The 18,690-nt window shown below is 35.5% G+C and overlaps 1 protein-coding gene across 3 annotated transcripts in view; it reads left to right on the top strand.

The window, feature by feature from the left end:
• The window catches only part of TOGARAM1 (TOG array regulator of axonemal microtubules 1), an 81,469-nt gene that overhangs the window by 43,039 nt on the left and 19,740 nt on the right, over positions 1–18,690 (top strand). For all 3 annotated transcript variants that reach the window (XM_079909287.1, XM_079909285.1, XM_079909286.1), the window contains 5 exons: positions 5,288–5,386; positions 7,453–7,625; positions 8,111–8,255; positions 11,736–11,889; positions 16,880–16,985. In XM_079909287.1, coding sequence (XP_079765413.1) covers positions 5,288–5,386; positions 7,453–7,625; positions 8,111–8,255; positions 11,736–11,889; positions 16,880–16,985 — 677 coding nt within the window. The remainder of the gene's footprint in view (positions 1–5,287; positions 5,387–7,452; positions 7,626–8,110; positions 8,256–11,735; positions 11,890–16,879; positions 16,986–18,690) is intronic.

Below are 18,690 nucleotides of genomic sequence, written 5' to 3'. Positions count from 1 at the left end.
TGTAATAGTGTTTTCCATAATGGTTGCACCAATTTACAGTCCCACCAACAATGTACAAGTGTTCTCTTTTCTCCACCTCCTCTCCAGTATTTATTACTTGTAGACTTTTTGATAGTAGCCATTTTGACCAGTACCTCGTTGTGATTTTGATTTGCATTTCTCTAATACTTAGCAATATTGAGCATCTTTTCATGTGCCCATTGGCCATCTGTACGTCTACTTTGGAGACATGTCTGTTTAGGTCTTCTGCCCATTTTTTGAGTTTGTTTTTCTGATACTGAATTTTATGAGCTATTTGTGTATTTTGGATATTAACCCTTGTTGGTCACATCAATTGCAAATATTTCCTCTGATTCCCTAGGCTGTCTTTTCATCTTGTTTATGGTTTCCTTTGCTATGCAAAAGCTTTTAAGTTTGATTAGGTCCCATTTGTTTATTTTTGCTTTTATTTCTTTTGCCTTGGGAGACTGATCTAAGAAAACATTAGTACAATTTATGTTTGAGAATGTTTTGCCTGTGTACTGTTCTAGAAGTTTTATGGTGTCATGTCTTACGTTTAGGTCTTTATGGGTTTATTTTTGAATATGGTGTGAGGTAGTGTTCTAATTTCATTAATTTACATGTAGCTGTCCAGCTTTTCCAACACCACTTGCTGAAGAGGCTGAGAAATTCTCAAACATAGAGAACGAAACAGATATCCAGGTACAGGAAACACAGAGGGTCCCAAACAAGATGAACCCAAACACCCACACCAAGACATATAATTAACATGGAAAAAGTTAAGGAGAGGATTCTAAAGACAGCAAGAGAAAAACAAAGAGTCAAAGAGTCAGTTACAAGGGAACCTCCATAAGGCTATCAGCTAATTTCTCTGCAGAAACTTTGCAGTCCACAAGGGAGTGGCATGATATATTCAAAGTTCTGAAAGGGAAAAACCTACAACCTAGGATACTCTACCCAGCAAGTTTATCACACAAATCAAAAACATACATAGATTCACAAAAACCAAAAAGAAAGGAACTCCAACATAATACACAATCATCAAACTACAAAAGGGAAAACAAAAGGAAGAAATGAACAAAGAAGAACTACAGAATCAACTGGGAAACAAGGTTTAAAATGGCAATAAGTACATACCTATTAATAATCACTTTAAATATCAATGGACTAAATACTCCAATCAAAAGACACTGAATGGGGGCTTCCCTGGTGGCACAGTGGTTGAGAGTCCGCCTGCCGATTCAGGGGACACGGGTTCGTTCACCAGTCCGGGAAGATCCCGCATGCCGCGGAGCGGCTGGGCCTGTGAGCCATGGCTGCTGAGCCTGCGCGTCCGGAGCCTGTGCTCCGCAACAGGAGAGGCCACAACAGTGAGAGGCCTGCGTACCGCAAAAAAGACACTGAATGGCAGATTGGATAAAAACACAAGAACCTACAATATGCTGCCTACAAGAGACTCACGTTAGAGCAAAGAACACATAAAGATTGAAAGTGAGGGGATGGAAAATGATATTTTATGCAGATGGAAATAACAAGAAAGTGGGAGTAGCAATACTCATATCAGACACAATAGACTTTTTTTTTCTTTTTTAATAAATCTTTGTTGGAGTATAATTGCTTCACAATACTGTGTTAGTTTTTGTTGCACAACAAAGCAAATCAGCCATATGCATACACATGTCCCCATATCCCCTCCCTCATGAGCCTCCCTCCCATCCTCCCTAACCCACCCCTCTAGATCATCGCATAACACCGAGCTCATCTCCCTGTGCTATGCTGCTGCTTCCCACCAGCCAACTATTTTACATTCAGTAGTGTATGTATGTCGATGCTATTCTCACTTCACCCCAGGTTTGCCCTCCCACCCCATGTCCTCAAGTCCATTTTCTAAAGACAAAATAGACTTTAAAACAAAGTTCATAAAGAAAGACAAAGAAGGACATTATATCATGATAAAAGGATCAATACAAGAAGAGGATATTACTCTCATTAACATATATGTACTCAGTATAGGAGCACCTAAATACACTATATAAAACAAATACTAACAGACATGAAGAGAGAAACTGACAGGAATACAATAATACTAGGAGACTTTAACACCCCACTGAGATCAATGGACAGATTTCCAGACAGAAAGTCAATAAGGGAACAGAGATCCTAAGTGATGCAATAGACCAGTTGGACTTAATTGATATCTATAGAACACTACATTGATAAAACCCAGAATACACATTCTTTTCAAGTGCCCATGGAACATTCTCTGCAATAGATGACATACCAGGTCACCAAACAAGCCTCAACAAATTTAGGAGGATAGAAATTATTTCAAGCATCTTTTCTAACCACAATGGTATGAAACTGTAGAAATCAGCCACAGAAAGAAAAATAAGAAAAAAACCCATCACATGGATACTAAGCAACATGGAAGTAAAAAACCAGTGGGTAAACGATGAAACCAAGGAGGAAATCAGAAAATACCTCAAGACAAGTGACAATGAAAATACAACTTTACAAAATCTATGGGTTGTAGCAAAAGCATTTCTAAGAGGGAAGTTTATAGCGATACAGACATTCCTCAAGAAACAAGAAAAATCTCAAATAACCTAACCTACCACCTAAAAGAACTAGAAGAAGAAGGACAAACAAAACCCAAAGCCAGCAGAAGGAAGGAAATAAATAAATATCAGAGAGAAAATAAATAGAGATCAAAAAAAATAAAAAGATCAATAAAACCAAGAGCTGTTTTTTTTGTTTGTTTGTTTTTAAGATAAACAAAATTGACAAACCTCTAGCCAGGCTCACCAAGAAGAAAAGAGAGAGGACCCCGAAAAAACATAAGAAGGTAAAGAGAAATAACAACTGATACCACAGAAATACAAAAACTCATGAGAATACTATGAAGAGTTATATGCCAACAAATTGGACAAATTTTTAGAAATATACAGCCTGCCAAAATTTAGTCAGGAAGAAACATATTTTGAACAGACTGATCACTAGAAGTGAAATAGAATCTGTAATTTAAAAAGCTCTCTGCAAGCAAAAATCTCAGACCAGACAGCTTCACTGGGAAATTCTACCAAACATACAAGACCTTACACCTATCCTTCTCAAACTATTCCAAAAGATTGAAGAGGAGGGAACACTCCCTAATTCATTCTATGAAGCCACTGTCACCCTGATACCAAAACCAGACAAAGACATTAAGAAAAGAAAATTACAGATCAATATGTTTCATAAACATAGATGTACAAATCCTCAACAAAATATTAGCAAATATTTTTTGATTTGGTCCAGTGGTTAAGAATCCACCTTCTAATGCAGGGGACGTGGGTTCGATCCCTGGTCGGGGAACTAAGATCCCACATGCCATGGGGCAGCTAAGCCCATGCGCCACAGCTACTGAGCCCACACGCTCTAGAGCCCATGAGCCACAACTAGAGAGCCTGCTTGCTGCAACTACTGAGCCCGCGCACTCTGGAGCCCATGCGCCACAACTAGAGAACCTTTGTGCCGCAGCTACTGAGCCTGCACACTCTAGAGCCTGCGTGCTGCAATGAAAGATCCCATGTGCCGTAGCAAAGATCCTGTGTGCCACAACTAAGACCCAATGCAGCCAAATCAATCAATCAATCAAAAAAGAAAACTTTCCAAAATATTAGCAAACTGAATCCAACAATACATAAACAGGATCATACATCACGATCAAGTTGGATTCATTTTAGGGTCACAAGGATGGTTCATCATAATAAATCAATCAATGTGATATATCAGTACTACATCAACAGGAAGCCATATGATCATCGCAATAGATGCAGAAAAAGTATTTGATAAAATTCAGCATCCATCCATGGTAAAAACTCTCACCCAAGTGGGTATAGAGGGAACATATCTCAAAAGCCATTTACAGCAAACCCACAGCCAACATAATACTCAATGGTGAAAAGCTAAAAGCCTTCCCACTAAATTCAGGAACAAGACAAGGATACCTGCTCTCACCACTTCTATTGAGCATAGTATTGGAAGCATTCAGACAAGAAAAAGAAACAAAAGGTATCCAAATCAGAAGGGAGGTGGTAAAACTGTCCCTATTGGCAGATGACATGATACTCTATATAGGGACCCCTAAAGACTCCACACAAAAATTATTAGAACTAATAGATGAATTCAGCAAGGTAGCAGGATACAAGATTAATATACAGAAATCCGTTACATTTTTTTACAGTAACAATGAAATATCAGAAAGATGTTAAAAAAAATCCCATTTAAAATCACGTCAAAAAAAAAAAAAATACTGGACTTCCCTGGTGGTTCAGTGGTTAAGACTCCGCACTCCCAATGCAGGGGGCATGAGTTCGATCACTGGGGGGGGGGGGAACTAAGATCCCACATGCCTCATGGTGTGGCAAAATGAAGAAATGAAATGAAATGAGTGAAAAACCTATATGCTGAAGACTCCAAAACATTGATAAAGGAAATTGATGATGATTTTAAGAAATGGAAAGCTATCCCGTGCTCTTGGATTGGAAGAGTTAATGTTTAAAAGTTAATACTACCCAAAGCAAACTATACAGATATAATGTGATCCCTATCAAAATACGCATGGCATTTTTCACAGAACTAGAACAATAATACTAAAATTTATATGGAATCACAAAACACCCAGAATTGCCAAAGCAGTCCTGAGGAAAAAAGAATGAAGATGGAGGCATATCCCTTTGAGACTTCAAACAATACTGCAGCACTACAGTAAACAAAACAGCGTGGTATTTGCACAAAAACAGACATATAGATCAATGGAACAGAATAGAGAGCTCAGAAATAAACCCATGCACCTACAGTCAATTAATCTATGACAAAGGAGGCAAGAATATACAATGGACAAACCAGATATTCTAATTATAAATATTTATTGAGTTGGGCTTCCCTGGTGGCGCAGTGGTTGAGAGTCTGCCTGCCGATGCAGGGGACACAGGTTCGTGCCCCGGTCCGGGAAGATCCCACATGCCGCGGAGTGGCTGGGCCCGTGAGCCATGGCCGCTGAGCCTGCGTGTCTGGAGCCTGTGCTCCGCAACGGGAGAGTTCACAACAGTGAGAGGCCTGCGTACCGCAAAAACAATAAATAAATAAATAAATATTTATTTATTGAGTTAATGAATATGCGTAAATATATAAATTGTAAATTCTTTGTATGAAGTTAGTTTTCAGTTTTAAAAGATCATGTTATGATATCCTGAAATACTATATAAATATGTATTTTTTAACGTGGGTTTTTTTGTTTCTTTAGGATTTACAGGGTCATCATCAAATTTCCACCAAATTTCCAGTTTTGACTTCATGTCTACAAATACCTTATCAGAAGACTCAGTAGTAGTTGTTGGAAAAGGTATTTCAAAGTTTTTTAGCTTTTAATTGAATATGTTCTTCACGTATAAGCAAAGCATATCAATAAAGAATAGAGAAGAGTGTGATTCAGGTGTTGAATAGAACTTTCTTTTTAAAAAATCGTTAAATTGAAAGAATTAAAAGTGAATACATAACGTGACATTTCTATCCTCTAATGAAACAACAGTAAATTCATGTCAGTAATTTTCAGAGATGTATTATGTGACAGGTGGAGTTTAGGTACTTCTAAGACACTTTTAGGATAGCTTAGACCATTTTACCACAGTTTAAATTCAAATAGTAGTCCTTATTGATCGACTTTGTCATCAATATAAATTAATATAATTGTATTGTCTCCCATGCAAAGACTAGACAAATCTTAATTAATATCTCTTATATATTTTAGGGGAGTTAGGAAACCTTTGAACAACATATTTGCAAATATCCTTTAAAACTAGCGTTTTTTTCCCCCAACTTTATTGAGGTATAATTGACAAATAAAATTGTAAGATATTTAAAGTGTACAGTGTGATGATTTGATATCCATATACATTGTGAAAGGATTTCCCCATCAAGTTCATTAACACAACCCAGCTAGATTCCTTTTTAATTTTTTAATTAAATTTTATTTTTTAATTAAATTAAAATTAATTTAAGTTAAAATTTAATTTAAATTTCAATTTAATTTTAGTTTAATTTTAATTTCAATTCTAGTTGAGAAACTAGAATATGATGATAGACATTGAGGGTGTACATCTTATTTTTGGTAAATAGAATGAAATGCTCAGAAAGCTTTCCTAACGTCTTTGCTTGATAGAGTCTTATTAAGTTAATTTAAGACCCTCCTCAGGGCTTCCCTGGTGGCACAGTGGTTAAAATCATGTTAAGAATCCACCTGCCAACGCAGGGGACATGGGTTCAAGCCCTGGTCCGGGAAGATCCCACATGCTGCAGAGCAACTAAGCCCATGCGCCACAACTACTGAGCTTGCGCTCTAGAGCCCACGAGCCACAACTACTGAGCCCATGTGCCACAACTACTGAAGTCCGCGTGCCTAGAGCCTGTGCTTTGCAGCAAAAGAAGCCACTGCAATGAGAAGCTCACACACTGCAACGAAGAGTAGGCCCCGCTTGGGCTTCCCTGGTGGTGCAGTGGTTGAGAATCTGCCTGCTAATGCAGGGGACACGGGTTCAAGCCCTGGTCTGGGAGGATCTCACATGCCACGGAGCATCTAGGCCCATGAGTCACAACTACTGAGCCTGTGTGTCTGGAGCCTGTGCTCCGCAACAAGAGAGGCCGCGATAGTGAGAGGCCCGCACACCACGATGAAGAGTGGCCCCCGCTTGCCACAACTAGAGAAAGCCCTCGCACAGAAACGAAGACGCAACACAGCAAAAATAAATAAAATAAATTAATAAACTCCTACCCCCAACATCTTCTTTAAAAAAAAAAAAAAAGAGTAGCCCCCGCTCGCCGCAACTAGAGAAAGACCACACGCAGCAACAAAGACCCAACGCAGACAAAAATAAATAAATAAAATTTAAAAAGAAATATATAATAAAAAATAAGTCCCTCCTCAGATTGGCTCCAACCTACCCTTGTAAACTTATTTTCTGTTTTTCCTCTATTTGCCTTGTGCCCAGCCAAACTTATTCACTCCACATACATGCTTTCTACTTGTTCAGCTCTGCTTATGAGCATCCCATCTCATAGGACGTCCTCTCCTCCTTCCTCACTTGTCTATCCAAATTCTTTGTGTCTTCTAATCCCAGCTCAAATCCTTGCTCTTTGAAACCATCTTAAACCCCCAGCTCAGCCAACCGTTCTTTCTTGTGAACTCAGAACTTACAATACGGTGTTCTCATTTGATATTATCATGAAATATCTTGTGGTACCTCATATTATCATCCTGTTAGAGTGTTTTTATATTTTGTGATTATTTAACATGTTTTTCTTATTAACTATATCGTATACTTCTTGAAGACAAGAGCCTTGTCTTAAAACTTTGCTGTCCAGCGTAACATCACATAAATACTTAATGACAGTTTGATGGTTGGTTGCTTTCAGGGGTATTTGGAAGTCCAGTCCCAGCACCAGCAACCTGCAGCCAATCAGTGATATCTTCTGTGGAAAATGGGGATACGTTTTCACTTAAAAGTACTGAACCACCATCAGGGATTTATGGAAGAGCAGTCCAACAGAGTATTCCATCATGTGTTGATGTTGAAAATGAAAAAGATGTAAGGTTATTTACTAATTATTAGGATAAATTTAATGATGCATCATTGTTTTGTGTATATCAGATTTGGGGTAGTGAAAGTGTTTTGATTAAATTTTTTTAAATCTCAGTGTAATTGAAATTCCTGAACTTTAATCATTTAAATGATAGGTTATTCTCCTTTCCCACCAAATATGCTGTCATTCTGGCATAAAGTATCTAGTGTACTTTATGGTCTACATGTACTTTATATACATATATGTATGTGTATGTATATATTCAACAATTTCCTAGGATATCCTCAGGGAGTAACAAACTAGTATCTTCAGGCACAAATTTATTTGGAGATTAGCACTAGGTAATTCTATTCAGTTTTAGAATTACTGAAATAAGGACTAAGAAATGTATAGTTTATTTTGTATAACTTACAGTTATCTAAGATGAAGATAGTTATTTTAAATGTCAGACTCCCTGAATGATTTCGGATATTTCAACTTTTTCCTGCAGATTAAAGTTTCTATTTCAAAATCTACTTATGACAAGATGAGACAAAAGAGAAAAGAGGAAAAAGAACTTTTTGACATTAAAGATTGTGAAAAGAATCCTTGGGAACGAATGAAACATACAGGAACTGAGAAAATGGCATCTGAAAGTAAGTGGAATTTAACATTTGCTGTGGTTTTATTTAACTCGTAATATTCTAAAACTAATGTACTATAGTTTAACTGAGGTTGATATATCACTAATAGTGGAATATGTTGAACTACAACACTGAAATCTGAAAGACCCAGTTACTTCTAACTATTGTAATAAGTATTGTTTCTTATAAAAAGGAAGCTAATTGATTGTTTTTCTCCCTTCTAGACTTAAATATTTTGGGGGATGAGGTGGGAATATGAAAAAAATGAAAGTTCTCCTTTAGAAAACATTGCCTTCAGCCCTCCATTGAAAAAAAGAGGCCAGTTTAAAAAGGTCACCATCTTTAGTGTTTTCAGATTCAGGTAAGATATGTTTAAATATAGGGAGTAATGTCACAAATGCTTATTTAAGTTGAAGAGACCACATGTGGTTCAATGCATTTTGTGATGGAAAGAACACTAAACCAGTAGGAGTCAGTAGACAGACCTGGCTTCTTTAATATTAGTTCTGCCTTTTAATTAGCTTTGTGACCTGAAAACAGGCCTCTATTTTCTGGCCATGTAAAATATCTAAACTATCTGAAAGGCCCAGATTATCTCAAAGATCTCGTCTTTGTTCCCTGCAAATATTCTTGTTTCACTGAGGGTAGTATTCCATTTTATAGCTAAGGTAACTGAGATTGTGAAGCTGGTTTATTAGATCATGATTAAAAAAATCATTGCATTTATCATTTATTCAGCTAGTCGTTGAGTACTTAATAGGTTCTATACCTGGTCAAGATTAAGCTCCATGTTTCCTGTGCTATTTTAAAAAATATTGAATAGGTCTTAGGTATAGCAACAGCTAGGAAAATCAGAAATTGAAATGAAAAATTGTGTGAACTATAATAAACATTAAAAATTACTGCTTATTATTTTTGTTATTTTTTTTCTAAGGAATAAACTGTATAAACTATAACAAACATTCTTAAATTGATGTTGGGTCTGAAGTCTAGGTGTGAACAAAAAACCCAAGAAGTATAGAAAACGTAAATTTATAAATGTGATCTTAGACAACATACTTAACCTCTCCCAAAGATAAATATAAAAGAGAATTGAACTAGATAAATGTTTGCAATTCTTCCTAGCTTGTATTTCTTTTAATAATGCAGGAAGTGTAGAAAATGTTTTAAAAATTCTGTATCCTCAAAGTTAGTAATTATTGAGAGTATGCCTGATGAGAGGTGTTAGCCTGTAAAATTACTGGTTAAACACGGCCCTGAGTACCAGTTAAATCTAGGCATTTGTGACATTTAAGCCTATTTTCAGCATTCTTAAATAGTTTCACTAATTATTACTGTCATAGAATCTAGGGGGAGAAAAACCCACAAAACTTCTTACCTAAGTCAGTAGTTAACAGTAGGAATAGAAGTACAAATAGTAGCAAATCATACAAAGAGTAGCAAATCATAAATTGTTTCATATTCATTCTTGCTAGAGACATCAACTAATTTTGTGATTTTTCTCGCCTATAATATAGGCTTTGCAGATTTTATTTCTAAGCAGTGTAAGGAGAGTGCTTCCTTGAAATCATGCTTATATTTTGAACAGAAGAATATGCTTACAAGATAACTACAAACAGTGAGAGTAACCTTTTAGAGACTTGCCACAACATTTTTATTGTATTTTATAAAAGTAGCAGGCTTCAGGAGGGGATGTTTAAACAAAAAACCCTTAGTTTGGGCAGCACTGCTTTAGATTGATACTCTGTACACCTCCTTTTCCAGAGTAGTATTTGTTTTGTTTTTTTTCACTTTTTTCAGGTAAAAACAGTAGAAATAGTGGTATAACCCCAAGGTTGATAACTTGGTGTTTATCTGCATCTCTTCCTAATGAATTATTCTCTCATGAGAATGGAGGTGGAGTAGATATAGAGAGGGAATCCTTAAAACTTTAGCAACAGTTTCTTCACCTGTAATGTAGGAATAATAGTAACCATCACATAGGGTTGTTGAATGAATCAAATGGGATAATGTAAGTGAAGCACTTAGCACAATGCAGGCAAGATGTCAATAAATGACAGTTAGTAGTGCTATTTTGTTATTTGCTATTCTTTCTGGATTGTAAAATTCCAAAGTTGAGTTTTGGGTTGTTTTTTTTTTAATACATGTCAGTCTTACATATGAAACCTAATGAGGGTGCATCTGAATCATCAAAAAAAATTAATGATGTCTATTTATCATATTCATTAATTGTCATATAATTTTCTTCGTATGTGATTTACTCTAACAAAAACTGGTACAAGTTTATCACTACAGTAATCCAGAATACCATATTCATCTTTTTGCATGTCTCTTCTCATCGGGTATGTGATAAAGTTTGGAAAGCAGGGATTCTGTCTTAGACCTCTTTGTATAAAATCTAGGGTGATAGTAGACCTAGATGAAAATCCTGCCTTTGCCACTCATTAGCATTGAGACCTTGAATACATTTCTTAGCCTCTGTAAAACTCAGTTATTTTCTCTCGGTTGCAAATTAGAGATAATGAGAATATCCATCACCTTTGTTGAGAGAATTAAATGTAGTAAAGTTTGTAAAGTCTTTATCACAACATCTAACACAAAGTATTTAATAAGTGTTAACTAATATCATTAATATCTTGCCTTTGGATTTTAATTGCATCTGAATATGTAATTAATATACAGCATCAAGTGTAATTTCTTATATTTGTGTATTTCATGTGTTTCATCTAACATTTTCTTAAGAACAGCATGGTTGATAAATACTTTTTATTATAGTCATTTTCTAGTGCTTAATATTACCTTTTTAAAGTTATCTCTTAACATGAAAAAATAACTAACCTTTATCCATTTACAAAAACCATTACACATTCTATTTTATCTTTTTGGTCTATTCCGTTCTAACACCTTCACTGCATGTGTCTTACATTATGCAGTGCCCTCAAGGTATTACCCTGAGCACTCAGATGATTTGCTTCCCCAATATCTAGGCCAATGCCTTACATCTAGAAAATGGAAAGTAAATGTTTGATTATGGAAGAAACATCGACCACATTACTACACATGGTCTTAGGATTTTTAGTATACCATTAATTCAATAACAATAGCAAAAATTGGTAATTTATATACAGTTGTCACAAAGCTTCATTTCTGTTATCGGTTGTACAGTGAAACAGGTATATATCCACATGTTTTTACAAAATGGGATCATATGCTTCTTACTGACTTTTAGCTCTTAAAGCTAGACTTTGTTATATGACTCATGACTGCAAAACCACTTATATACTTACAGTAAATGTAATTTAATAATTTTGTATATAAAAAGTATAGTTTTAAATAGCTTTGGTATCCAGGTATTACAATTTTGTTAGAGACTAAACTAATAGTTACTAGTTTCTATAAGAAATATTCATAGAGTCTATGGTCAGAATATTATTTGTACCCCTTTGTATCAGAGTTATTCGATGCTTTATTTAGTATGTTTCTTTGTTTTAGATGAAGCATCTCCTGGAGCCATTCCACAGTATAAAGAAAGGATGCCTTCTGTCACTCATAGTCCAGAAATAATGGATTCATCAGAACTACGGCCATTTTCCAAACCAGAAGTAGCACTGACAGAAGCTCTGAGGCTTTTAGCTGATGAGGATTGGTGAGTTCACCATCCTTAACTTAAAACTAAGCTGAGTTCCAAAAGTTTTCTGAAAGTTTATTTTTAGAAACCTTGAAACATTTCCTATTAAAATAGTCTTAGGAATGATTATTTTACTTCTTAGGCAGTCTGAGTTTTTTCCAACTTATTAATGTAGCTGAACTCTGGTCCTAATAGCACTGTATTACCTGTTATATTATAACTTACATACCATAAGGACATAGTTAGCTTTATTATGGATTATGCAAACCTTTTGGTATTAAGTATAAATCTCATCATTTCTCCAAGTGTTTCTCTGTGAAATATATCCTATAAAAATCCTGAAAATCCTTATCTGTTCCTACCACAGCTACAACAGCCACCCAGCCAACCCAGCCAATAACTCAAGGGGAAAAAAAAGACAGTGGCATTCCACTTGCTTCAGCTGGAACATCTCTTGGCTCCCCTTGTCCCATTTCCTCCCCTAGTCAATCTTCAGTCTCTCTCTGCATCCACCTCCTATACCTCATCATCAGTTTTGCTTCTTTTCTAGATTCATATTCATCAACATAAAAATGTGCTATAATATTTCCTGTTTTTAAAACTCCTTCCGAAACTGCACATCTTCTTCACATTTTCACATTTCTTTTCTCCCCCCTTTTTAGCAAAAGTCCTCAAAAAGGCTAATTCATTGTGTCTGCTTTTTCACCTCATGTTCTCTTCTCAACCTTCTTTGATTGGCTTTCAGCCCTCCCCACTGTGACTGCCACTTCACTAAAACTGCAGAAGTGGCCATTTGCTAAACACTGGTCACTTATTAGTCCTCATCATACTTAGCCTCTCAGCATCATTTGACACAGTTGACACTCCCTTCTTCATATACTTTTTTTCTTTTCACCCTGGAAAAATTTGAGACTCTTGGTTCTTTTCCTGCTTCAGTACTTAATGTTTGATTTCAAAATTGAGGAGTGCTCCAGAATTTAATCCACTGGCGTTCTCTATCTACATTAATCCCATAGATCCAGGCTGGCAATCTTTCCCTATAAAGAGCCAGATAGTAAAATATTTTAGGCTTTTCAGGCCACTTGTCTCTGTTGCAGCTACTCAACTTTGCCGTTATAGTGCAAAATCAGCCTTAGACAGTATGAAAATGAATGGGCACGGTTGTCTTTCAGTGAACTTTACTTATAAAAATTTTACTTATAGAAGTAAACTCTGATGGGGCTCGATTTGGTCTGTGAGCCATAGTTTGCCAACCCCTTTCTTAAATGATCTCATTCAATTCAATAGCTTTAAATTCTATCCGTACTCTGATTTCTCATAAATGCTTATCTGAATCCCTGGTATCTTCTTGAGCTCTGGACTTGTAATTGAACTGCCTCCTTGACTTCCACTTGGATGCCAATAGACATCTTAAATTTAACATGGCCAAAACAGAACTCTTGAAATTCCACTTCCTGCCAAGATAGATTAACAGGCATTAGATTTGCCTTCACATCAGAAAGAACTAAAGAAATAATACAAAATATATGAAACAATGGTTTTCAGAGTATTGCTAACCAGGCAGTGAAAGACAGTGATCCCTGAGAAACAAAGGTGAGCCCTTGCTAACTTCCTACACAGCTTAGGGAGGGGAAAACCATGTAGATACCAGCAGAGATAGAGATAGAGCTGGGAGTTTGGGGAGGCCAAGATAGCTAGAGCTTACAGGGCAGAATGCCAGAGGAGGATACAGTTCCTTAAAGAACTCTAAGAACCTTCAGAAGATTATTCTCAAATGTTTAGCTGAGTATTTGGTCAAGGCATGCTTGTGAAACCAGAACAAGGACCACTCATAGAAGTTACAAAAAATGTTCCCTGGGATGTATACAAGGGCAAGAATACTTTCTCTCCCCACCGGCAGCGTGGAAAACCTTATAATTCACATGGCATTGGGTAAAATACTCAGAAGAGTTTTGCTTCATCTATGGAATGAATAAGCCCTAGGCTAAAGACTAGTTTTGTTTCTCCAAACAGAGCATAAAAGCAAGGCCTGAAAGGATCAGACTTTCCAAGTAACTTAACTATATCTCATAATGAAGCCCAAAAATATTTATAGGAATACAAAAATATCTAAGGTAAAAATTCACAATGCCTGGCATCCAATAAAAAATTACCAGGCATGCAAAGAAGCAGGAAAATACAACCCATAATGAAAAGGAAAAAAAGAAAGCAATTGAAACTAATCCAAAAATGATATAGATGATAGAATTAGTAGACAAAGACATTATAACTATAGTTATAATTCTAATCCATGTGTTAAAGAAACTAGAAGAAAGACATGAACAGAGGATCGGTGAGCTGTAGGACAACTTGCAAAATCCCTTTTGTTATATAATGTAACATGATTGAGAGAAGTGATATCCCATCATATTCACCCTCAAGGAGAGAGTATTATTCATGGCATGTACACCTGGGACAGGAATCAAGGTGCCATCTTAGAATTCTATCACATCACGAATAAAGAGGGCCATTTTATATTGATAAGGGAGTTAATTCATCAAGAAGACATGGCAATCCTGAACCATATTTTATTATATAATATAATATTATATAAATTATATTACCATATAATGGAGCTTCAAAATACATTAAGCAAAAACTGGTAGAACTGCAAAGAAATAACTCCACAGTTATAGTTGGAACTCAAACAATCCTCTCATTAATTGATAAAACTAGTAGAAAGAAAATTAGTAAGGATATAGAAGACTTTCAACTTGACCTGACTGATATTTATAGAACACTCCACCTAAAACAACAGAATTCACATTCTTTTCAAGTCTGCAAGGAACATTTACCAAGAAAAACCATATTCTGGAACATAAAACAAGTAATTTAAAAGGTTTCAGATTATACAAATTTTGTTCTCTGACCACAGTGGAATTAAATTAGAAGTTAGGAACACATACCTGTAAAATCTCTAAATATTTGGAAACTAAGTAACATACTTATAAATCACCCATGGCTGTAAGAAGAAATCATAAGGGAAATTAGAAAATATTTTGAACTTAATAAAATTAAGAATGAAACATTATATCAGTGACCTCAGCTTTCATCTTAAACTGAAACAGAAGAGCAAATGAAGCCCAAAATAAGCAAAAAAAAAAAGAGAAAATAATAACATGATGGAAATCAATGAAATAGAAAACAAACAATAGAGGATATAAATGAAAGCAAAAGCGGGCTCTTGGAGAAAATAAATAAAATTGATAAACCTCTAGTCAGACTGATGAAGAAAAAAGAGAAGAAACAGATGAATATATCAGGAATGAGAGAAGGAACATCACTACTGATCATACAGCTATTAAATAATAAAGGAATATGATAAACAGCTTTATGCCCATAAATTCGACAACTTAGTGAAATACACAGATTCCTTGAAAGACAGAATCTACCAAAACTCACTCAAAAAGTAGATAATCTATATAACCCAATATCTATTGAGGAAATTGAATTTGAGTTTCTTTCCCACAAAGAAAACTCCATGCTTGGATGGTTTCACTAGTGAATTATACCAAACATTTAGGAAAGAAATTCTATACAAACTTTTAGAACATTGAAGAGGCTGGTATACTTCGCATCTCATTCTTTGAAACCAGTATACCCTGATGTCAAAACCATGCAGATGCATGTTTCACATGAACTTGAAAAGAATCTGCATTCTGAAGTTGTTTGTAGTGTTCTATAAAGGTTAAGAAGATTAGGTTGGTTGGTAGTGGTTGACAGTGTTAAGTTTTCTGTATCCTTACTGACTTCCTGTTTATTTGTTTCATCAGTTACTGGGCTTTTGCAATCTCCAACTATAGTTTAAGATTTGTATATTCCTCCTTAAATTAAGTTGATTTTTTGTCCGTTTCTTTTTAACACTTAAATTTTGTTCAGTGGCTTGCATATTTCTGAGCTAAAGTCTTTTATCATTGTTATCTTTGTTACTCCTGTGTGTAATTTGCCCTTTTTTCTATGGCTGCTTTTAAGAATATTCCCTTCAACACTCTTTTTAGTAATTTGATAATGGTGTTCCATTTTGTGTTTATTTTATGGTTATCCTGTTTAGGATTTGTTCTTGGATCTGAGAATTTATAGATTTGATGAAAAAATTTCAGCCACTATTTCTTAATTTCTTTTTCTACTTTCCTCTCTCTTGACTCCACTTTCTGTTATTTACTTTGTGTACAGAATCTGGTTGTTTGTGCATCTGAACAGTAACTGTAACAGTTTTATGCTTAATCAAAAAATGAAAATCTTGAACCAGACAGCTATTAAATAGGTTTACTCTTGCCACCTTGGAATCTTAGGTCTTTTCTCCCTATTTTCCGTAACTTATTCAGGGGATTTAAATGCTTAGAAAAATAACCACCATCAATATTACCAACTAAGGAAACTCAGCTTGCATTTTTCAAACATATAAGATGGAAACCATCAAGTTTAAAATGTTATATCCCAATCTCACTTGAATCTACCGTCTTGTTAGTATTCACCTACCCTTCATCTGGCTCATTAGGTAAGATAATGAAAAAGAAATACAAGTTACAGAAACATCTCTTGATGGTTTTCTGCACTTGGATTATATACTCACCAACAAAGTAATACGTAGTTACTTAATCTCCTTCCATTTTTGTTTTACTGATTCCCTCACATTTGATTTGCCATTCCTTTCCCTTCTGTTCTCTAAAAAGAATATGACATTCTTACTGGTGGAGAAATGTTCCTTTTTATTTATAAAGCATGAACTTAGTTTGACTGTCAATAGTGCTTCTGGCTCTTAAAAGATGTTCTGGATCATGAAAGAGAACTATAGGAGTGAACAAAACTTTCCATATCTTTTTATTTGAGCTTCCTACATGATAAGGGAAAATACCCAGGGTCTTCTCCTTGACAGTATTCCATACACACAAAAGAAGAAATCTGAGATCCTGTTCCAGTTGAGCCCCATTTAATGCATGATTTTGTTGTTTCTTTCTTTTTCCCATAGGGAGAAGAAAATTGAGGGACTGAACTTTATTAGATGCTTAGCTGCTTTTCATTCTGAAATATTGAACACAAAGTTGCATGAAACAAATTTTGCAGTACTTCAAGAGGTAATCCTATGTTTCAGCTGAGTTAAGGATTGTTTGAATAACAAAGTATAAATATGCCACATTTATTTGACCTTAGAAAAGCTGTACTAAATGAAATCAGTAGGCTTATATGTAAAGTAACTCATGCCTTACTGTGCCACATTTGAAAAAATTGATAAAATGTTGATATTTTTAGGAAATAATACAATACATATTTAAAGCACGTTACTTTGATAGTAAATTTGGTTTCAAAGTCATTATTACTGATTTTCTTTCAGAATTTCAGCAAAATGTACATTTTGGAAATTTTTTTTTTAACATCTTTATTGGAGTATAATTGCTTTACAATGGTGTGCTAGTTTCTGCTTTATAACAAAGTGAATCAGTTATACATATACATATGTTCCCATATCTCTTCCCTCTTGCGTCTCCCTCTCTCCCACCCTTCCTATCCCACCCCTCTAGGTGGTCACAAAGCACTGAGCTGATCTCCCTGTGCTATACAGCTGCTTCCCACTATTTTACGTTTGGTAGTGTACATATGTCCATGCCACTCTCTCACTTTGTCACAGCTTACCCTTCCCCCTCCCCATATCCTCAAGTCCATTCTCTAGTAGGCCTATGTCTTTATTCCTGTCTTACTCCTAGGTTCTTCATGACATTTTTGTTTTTTCCTCTTAGATTCCATATATATGTATTAGCATATGGTATTTGTCTTTCTCTTTCTGACTTACTTCATTCTGTATGACAGACTCTAGGTCCATCCACCTCACTACAAATAACTCAATTTAGTTTCTTTTTATGGCTGAGTAATATTCCATTGTATATATGTGCCACATCTTCTTTATCCATTCATCCGATGATGGGCACTTAGGTTGCTTCCATGTCCTGGCTATTATAAATAGAGCTGCAATGAACATTTTGGTACATGACTCTTTTTGAATTATGGTTTTCTCAGGGTATATGCCCAGTAGTGGGATTGCTGGGTCATATGGTAGTTCTGTTTTTAGTTTTTTAAGGAACCTCCATACTGTTCTCCATAGTGGCTGTACCAATTCACATTCCCACCAGCAGTGCAAGAGTGTTCCCTTTTCTCCACACCCTCTCCAACATTTATTGTTTCTAGATTTTTTGATGATGGCCATTCTGACTGGTGTAAGATGATATCTCATTGTAGTTTTGATTTGCATTTCTCTAATGATTAATGATGTTGAGCATTCTTTCATGTGTTTGTTGGCTATCTGTATATCTTCTTTGGAGAAATGTCTATTTAGGTCTTCTGCCCATTTTTGGATTGGGTTGGATTTTTTTTGTTATTGAGCTGCATGAGCTGCTTGTAAATTTTGGAGATTAATCCTTTGTCAGTTGCTTCATTTGCAAACATTTTCTCCCATTCTGAGGATTGTCTTTTCGTCTTGTTTATGGTTTCCTTTGCTATGCAAAAGCGTTTAACTTTCATTAGGTCCCATTTTTTTATTTTTGTTTTTATTTCCATTTCTCTAGGAGGTGGGTCAAAAAGGATCTTGCTGTGATTTATGTCATAGAGTGTTCTGCCTATGTTTTCCTCTAAGACTTTGATAGATTCTGGCCTTACATTTAGGTCTTTAATCCATTTTGAGCTTATTTTTGTGTATGGTGTTAGGGAGTGTTGTAATCTCATACTTTTACATATACCTGTCCATTTTTCCCAGCACCACTTATTGAAGAGGCTGTCCTTTCTCCACTG

This window comes from Stenella coeruleoalba (assembly GCF_951394435.1).
Source record: "Stenella coeruleoalba genome assembly, chromosome: 2".
NCBI lineage: Eukaryota > Metazoa > Chordata > Mammalia > Artiodactyla > Delphinidae > Stenella > Stenella coeruleoalba.
Note: the sequence above shows the minus strand (reverse complement) of the source record. Positions and strands in the feature narration are given on the sequence as shown.